At 36.5% G+C, this 7,281-nt stretch overlaps 2 protein-coding genes across 2 annotated transcripts in view; one reads left to right on the top strand and one right to left on the bottom strand.

Moving 5' to 3' along the window:
- The window catches only part of LOC106106529 (uncharacterized family 31 glucosidase KIAA1161-like), a 4,643-nt gene extending 2,008 nt beyond the window's left edge, over positions 1-2,635 (top strand). Inside the window, exons 5-9 of the mRNA XM_013287126.1 lie at positions 259-451; positions 611-720; positions 1,016-1,289; positions 1,784-1,940; positions 2,212-2,635. Coding sequence (XP_013142580.1) covers positions 259-451; positions 611-720; positions 1,016-1,289; positions 1,784-1,940; positions 2,212-2,483 — 1,006 coding nt within the window. The 3' untranslated portion in view covers positions 2,484-2,635. The remainder of the gene's footprint in view (positions 1-258; positions 452-610; positions 721-1,015; positions 1,290-1,783; positions 1,941-2,211) is intronic.
- A 321-nt stretch (positions 2,636-2,956) lies between these two features.
- LOC106106458 (nucleolar protein 6) overlaps positions 2,957-7,281 on the bottom strand; it is a 10,525-nt gene continuing 6,200 nt past the window's right edge. Inside the window, exons 9-14 of the mRNA XM_013287037.1 lie at positions 7,058-7,279; positions 5,792-6,045; positions 5,086-5,297; positions 4,254-4,457; positions 3,583-3,684; positions 2,957-3,133 (exon numbers count right to left, since the gene is read on the bottom strand). Of these exons, the coding sequence (XP_013142491.1) occupies positions 3,002-3,133; positions 3,583-3,684; positions 4,254-4,457; positions 5,086-5,297; positions 5,792-6,045; positions 7,058-7,279 (1,126 nt within the window). The 3' untranslated portion in view covers positions 2,957-3,001. The remainder of the gene's footprint in view (positions 3,134-3,582; positions 3,685-4,253; positions 4,458-5,085; positions 5,298-5,791; positions 6,046-7,057; positions 7,280-7,281) is intronic.

Raw genomic sequence — 7,281 nt, 5'->3', positions numbered from 1 at the left:
GAATTATGTATTTACCAATGGCTGGAACTAAAGCCACATATAGAAAGTAAAAAGATTTACTCATGTATATCTGATCTGATATATAAATATTGAGGTAACGGAAATTTCAAAAACTCAATGACAATAATTATCTGTCGTAAAATTGTTACAAAAACATCAAAGCGCTTTCACAAGTTTTAAACTCTTCGTATTGCTTTCTCAACCAATGTTCATTCGTCTTTTTTGTTCAATTGTTTTTTGAAATGCATATCTTTTCAGTTACCTGGTACTGGATGAGACAGGCAAGCCAGCGACGTCTTGGTGGAACAACAACGGCTCAGTGCCCGGCTACATCGACTTCACCAACCCCGCCGCCGCCGAGTGGTGGTACACCCGCGTCCGAAACTTGCTAGACACGTATGACATCGATAGCGTCAAGTTTGATGGAGGCGAGAGTAGCTTCACTCCACAAGTTAGTATACTCGTATTCTCAATTAGTTTAGTCAAATGTGTGAGCGCGCTCTTACTGGACGCCAATTGACCGAACTAACCTACGTTAAAATAGTGTTCTAATCAAAGTCATAAATACCAGGGAATAATTTTAAAATAGCTTTTTGTGTAATTGACTTAGGTAGCTGTACAGACTGGTGATATTGACCTCCAGCCTCACAATATCGTAGAAGCATATGCCCGCCTTGCTGCGCGCTTCGGCGACATGGTCGAGGTCAGAGCTGGCTTCAGGTAAATAACTATACTCCTATAGCTTTCCCGTATGCTTTTTAAAATGTTAGAGGGGACATACCTTTGATTAAACTATCGCTAGAATGTTTAGTTAGTTAGTTTGATTCCTATGACCTTATATCGAGTTACTCGATGTTTAGTTGTGCAAATAAACAGTTGAATTGGCTGCGAAACAATCGACAATCGAACAACAGTTTTGCGATTGTCAATTGTTGATGTGATCTCGTTCTAAATATCAATGCTTTTAAATGTTTTTAAAATGTAACAATCTTTTGTTTATGTTGCAATGTTTTAGAACGCAAGACCTGCCGATATATGTTAGAATGGTAGACCGAGATTCCATCTGGGGTTTGAACAACGGTCTATCGACCATCGTGACGACAGCTATCCAGATGAACCTGGCAGGGTACCAGCTAGTCCTGCCCGATATGATCGGTGGTAACGGGTACAACCTGGACCACGAGCAGGCGGATATTCCTACCAAGGAGTTGTTCATCCGCTGGGTTCAGGCAACCACCTTCCTACCTGTCATGCAGTACTCCTACGTGCCGTGGAACTTCGATAATGAGGTAAGTTTGTCATTTTTTATATCATAAATGCCAAAGATAAGATGGAAATTTTTTTTATGTGAAGCACCAGAAGAAAGGGAAACAGTGATGCAACCTGCACATCATCATCATCATCACCACGTCACAGTATGTCCCCACTAAAGGGGGATTGAAGCGTACCCTAAGTTAGGGGGGACTAAGCTTGATCTGGACAGATAGTGTGAAGTTAACCTGCAGTGGCCAATAATTGACTATGGCCTAGTCACCCCTAATTAACGGTAGACTCGGACCCCACAGTGGGGATATATTATGAGCTGATAACATCAGAACAAATGAAACAATTCAGATCAAGAACAGAGATAAATTATAGTCAGATTTGGGGCATCCCACCAAAAAGACCGCATGGTTTTTTTGCGGACAATGTCTTAGTTGTACACACAGCTCTTGCTATAGTGTATTTAAGAGGTTTGGAAATTAGAGAAAGTATTAAAGGAATATGGTCTATTTTCTATCAGACGGTGGAAATAAGCAAGAAGTACACGGACTTGCACGCGGAGTACGCGGATGAGATCTACGGCGCGATGCAGGTGGCGGTAGAGTCAGGTCGACCAGTGAACGCGCCGCTCTGGTGGATAGACCCTGCTGATGAAGATGCACTAAACATCTGGGACGGTAATGTTATCTTAATAATAGTTGTTACAAAGTATTAACAAAGGCTTAACTAATTTGAATGAAATTTTGTATAGATGTAGAGCATAGTCTGTAAGAACACATTGTCTGCAACTAAGTTTTATTTTGGCGCCAAAATCTAGCTAATAAAGTTGAATTATCGACAACAATATTATTTCGCTCTGATTTTTTTTGATTAATTGATTATTTTCTAACTCTAGATATTAATATTTCCTGTTTTTTATTTTTTTTAAAGTCCTCGTATTTTTTTCAGAATACCTATTAGGTGAGAATATTCTGGTTGCCCCCGTGTTGGATGAGGGCGCGACCTCCCGCGACGTGTACCTCCCCGCGGGTGTGTGGTGGGAGGAGGGAGACAGGGAACGAGAGGTGGTAGGCCCTACTTGGATCAAGGATTTCCCAGCTCCTTTAGATGTGTTGCCATACTTCGTGCGTGCTAGAGAAATCGAACCATCATCCGCAGTGTCACCCGGGGTTGCCATGTTTGCGGTAGTGTTTGCTATTGTTGCTAACTTTTTATTATAAATCTTTTTAAAATGGTAATGTAAGGTAATAAAGTTATATTTAACTGTTATTCATGCAATTCTATTTTGTTAACTTCAACTGATTATTTGACCTTATTATTTTTTTCTGATTATAATTTACCAAAGGCTCGTAAATAAAACATTGTTCAGTTATTGTTGTTTTCTTTTAATAAACCCTAAATGCAGTTTTAACTGAATATTTCGATTCTTTAGTTAAAACTGAACTTATATAGCGGGCTTTAGTATTGACGAAATATAGCAGTTTTCATTGCAAACTAGAAATTGAAGCTAAAAAAATATACATGCCAAAGTTTAGATAAATGTTTGTTAGAGTTTGTATCGTAATCTGCTGAATGGATCTCAACAAAATTTGTCATAAATGTAGAGGATAGTCTGGAAGAGGCTACTTACTTCTGTTTTTTTTTTATTCTACGCAGAGGTCGCAGGCGAAAATTATTAAGAAAATAAATACAATTAAATATTTAAGTGTTTTATATTTATATTGACGCTAAAATTATTTTAATTGACAGTTATATCTTCAACCAGTCCACGACCAAGTATTCTGAAGTCTTGTAGCAAAGCTTCCTTGTTCACTTTGTATTTCGTCTCGCCGTTCACTTCCTCTGGCATCAGGGCGTTGGCATTTGCAATCTAACATGAATAAAATTATTATCTTAGTATAGTAAATAAAAATATTTGGATGGATGGATTACGTATCTCCAGATTCAGTTACAGTATAGTTAAACTATTCCAATATAAAACTGTAAAAGACACTATAGAGGGTATTTAAAATAAATCAAAATAGTAAAAAAAAATTAAAAAAGAACAAAAAAAGAAAGTCAAATAAATAATAAATTATTTCTTGTGATATTCGAATAATCTTGTAATAGAATTATCGATGCATAAACTCAATTAATGGTTTTGGCTTAAAAGTCTCGTAACCAAGCCGTCAAACTAAAAGTCACAATGACAGCTGTCAATTCAAACAATTCATAACTGCGCTAAAACTTAAGACAACCTTATTTCAATTAGTTTGAAGTATTATTTTTTAGTTTTAACTAGTTATTAGTGTAAAAATATTTGCAATAAATATATTTAACCTGGAAATCTCTAAGGTCGTGTATATGTGGCCGCCACAGCACCGCGATGACGTCACCGCCGTAACTGTCGTTGAAAAACAACGCGAACTCATCGTATGCGCTCTGAAACATAATCATACTTCATACTAATATTATAAATGGGAATGTTTAGATAGATGGATGTTTGTTAGAGTTTGCAGCCTAAACTGCTGAACGGATTTCGACAAAATTTGGTATAGACATAGAGGATAGTCTGGAAGAACACATAGGCTACTTTTGTGTTTTTTTTTTAATTCCACGCAGACGGAGTCGCGGCCGAAAACAAGTATAGTCTATTTTATTAAATTTAAAAAGTCACAATTTACAATCCATTCAGCCTTAGTACTACTAAGCAAAATTTGTACTATTTGCTTATACTCGGTTTACTCCTAAGTTTAACTTTACACCGCGTATTTGTCGAGCTAAAGACTACATTAAAAACATTATTTTAGTATATAAATGACACAGGACGTACAGATTTTTTTTGAATTTAAGAAAATAGCTTCCCTTGTGAATTGCAGATAAAGTTTTTTTGTTATAAAAACATGTTTCTTTAAAGAGTATGCTAGCACATAACTAAAGAGCATACAATCAAATGTTGCTAAAAATTAAATAAGCACGTAATTTCTAGAATAACGCAAATTTGAACTCACCCTTAACTCAATAAGGTATTTTTCCACCGGGTTGAAGTCTACCACAGGTACAACTTCTACAATATCCTCGGCGTTGTGACGCGTGTTGTGGGTGTGGCTAGCGCGCTTGTGGGCGTGGCTTATGCGCTCAGAGGCGTGCGGCACGAGGGGCGTGGCCAAACGGATGAGGGCGTCATATCCGGATAGAGAAGGCACGAACACACCCTGGAATGATATATTTACTTATAATTGCTAAGTATATGCTTAAAGTCAATTAGTGTAGATTCTAATTGCCAAACAATAAATTAGTCATTAAGGGTACGCCCTTCATGGATTTTTTTACGTAATTAAACGATTGAATAAAATTGAACATTTTAATAATTAAAGTTGAAAAATAAACGCAAAAAGGTAATATTAGTTACAAAATACCTAGAAAAAAACTTTTAGGGCCTGTCTTTTGAATGTAAATTAGTACGATATAAATTCTTCTTTATTTATTGATAAAAACACACAATATTTACGTAAATTGATAAAATTCAATTTGATAAAAATAAAATGTCGTTATATCGTTCGCGTCACATTTTTCTTCTTAATTCAAATTTTGTTCTTTTTCTTTATAAGTATAATTTTTTTTCTAATGCTTTCTTTGCGGCCAGCATCATATTAATTATTATTTAACCACTTCTTTCTTGTAAGTCAAATAACAATCTAACATATAAAATATATTTTTTTGTTATTTATCTGACAGTGTCGTCTAAGCTATCTGGGCCTCTATCAGCCAGTGTTGAGACAGGCCATTATAGTAATTTATAATTTTTAGTATAAGTGTGTCCTAACAGCAATAATTACTTACCAATACATTATCTTTGTATTCATCTGTCAAAGCTTTCTCTAAATAAGTGAGAGTAGCTCGTGCGACCGCTTGTGCTCTCGCCAGCACTTCCTTGCTGGGCGCCTGCCTACTCCATATCGAGGGTAAATCGCCGTCATATGACGTCACTATGTACATATTCGGTCTGTGTTCGGTCTCGTTGAATTGACGCTCTAAATCTGTTATTTCTTCGCCTTAAAAAAATAAGAATAAACCCGATAAGATGTAAGCAGTAATATATATTTTTTTAAACCTTGTTCAATTGGAAGTATTTAAAAAGATAGAAAAATATGTATTTTAAGTCATTCAGAAATAATACAGCTTTCTAATGGTAAAAGAACTATTGAAATCGGTTTAATAGTTTTTGAGTTTATTAGTTACAAACAAACGTACAAATCTATATCTGTAGTTATTTTGTATTGAAATAACTCATAAACTACTGGGCCTATTACAAAAACTCTTTCACTATTAAAAAGCTACGTTATCAGTGGCATCATAGATGATCTATCATAGAGATCTATACATTTTTTTAATTTAGTAATTTCACGCGTGCAAAGTCGCGAGCAACAACTAGTCTTTCCTATTTATAAAATTAGTACAGAATTACAGATATATTAATCAAGTAACTTGTAAACATTTAAATAAAAGTAAACCTTAACTTCAACAGAATAAAGTCTAAAATCCTTACGTTTCAAATCATTATTGAAGTCCAAAACAATCATCTCCGTGGCCCAGTCTGTATCGGCCAGTATCCGCAGAGCTCTGAGGAAGGCGGGCAGCGGATGCGAGGGCGGGTCTAGCGGCGCTGGGCGGAGGAACACCGCTGACGTGAGGAGTTCCGCGAGGGTGGAGGGGAAGTGGGGGGGCGAGAGGAGGTGAGAGGAGAGCCAGCGCTTCAAGAGGCACGCTGCGGGCCCGTACGCTGGGTACTTCTGCTGTAATCTAGAAGATAGAATAGCTACATCTATACTATTATAAAGAGGATAGATTTGTATTCTTGTTTGTATTGAAATAACTCACAAATTACTGGGCCGATTTCAATTATTTCTTTTAACATTAAAAAGCTACTTTATCAGTAACATAGGGTATGTTTTTAATTTTATTTTTTTTTAATTTCACGGCGGCGAAGACGCTAGCAACAGCTAGTAGAATATAAAAATGTTTCGCCCACATATCTATACTATTATAATGAAGCGTAAACACACACTTCTTTGTTGCCTAAGATGTCAGCAATTACACCATGATTTTGGTTTTTTTTTTAAATAAAGGCCTACACTTGCGTCACGCTTTAGGCTATATATTTTCACGCCATTAAACTTAAGGGGTAAATATTTTGGATGAAAACCCTAATGTTTGAAAGAGACCATAAGTTGCTGCCAACATCAAGTAAGCAAGGTGGTCAAGCAATAAGTAATAAATATCATACTGGCCGCCAAGAAAGCCATAGAAAATGTTTTTGTAATTAAGGAACGTAATTCGAGAGTAGTGAAAAATGTGACGTGAGCGATGTAACAACATTTTATTTGTATTAAATGCCTTTTTATCAATTTATGTGAATAGTTTGTGTATTTTATTATTAAATAAAGAAGAATTTATCAATGGTACTAGTTTACATTTATTCACAAGGTTGTCATTATGTCATGTCATTTTGACATTTGCTATTCATAATTTGACAAATGTAAATAGTAAAATAAAATTATCATAATTTCACGCGGATGAAGCCGCACGGGAACAGCTAGTGAATAGAATAATTACTCTAATTACATGACATCTAAAAATCAAACTAAAAATTGATTAAAAACAGGAAATTCCCTTGAAAACTTGAGACTATAATGGCCACAATAAAGTAATTTATGGGCGTTTTTAATCTCAAAAAGCCTATATGTTCTACATCTCCATCCATTTTTCTTTCACACATCCATCCATCTAACGGTAATTCTGATCTGAACATTACCCATGCAGAGCTCCTCTGACCCTCGGCAGCAGCACAGTCTCGCACTGCAGCTTCACTGCTTCTTCACTACTTCTGTGCTTCACCACACCCTCCTCTGTCTCCCTCTGCAGGAGGGTCACCTCCTTCGGATGAGCTATCCTCAGGCGGAAGACCAGGCCGCTCTTGAGCACGTCCACATGCGTAGGGTGTGGTTGCACTGGCAGCGAGAACTGCTGCGCGAGACG

The sequence above is a fragment of the Papilio polytes genome, unplaced genomic scaffold, assembly GCF_000836215.1.
Source record: "Papilio polytes unplaced genomic scaffold, Ppol_1.0 DF822178.1, whole genome shotgun sequence".
In the NCBI taxonomy this organism is placed as follows: domain Eukaryota; kingdom Metazoa; phylum Arthropoda; class Insecta; order Lepidoptera; family Papilionidae; genus Papilio; species Papilio polytes.
This window is presented reverse-complemented; position numbering and strand designations above follow the sequence as displayed.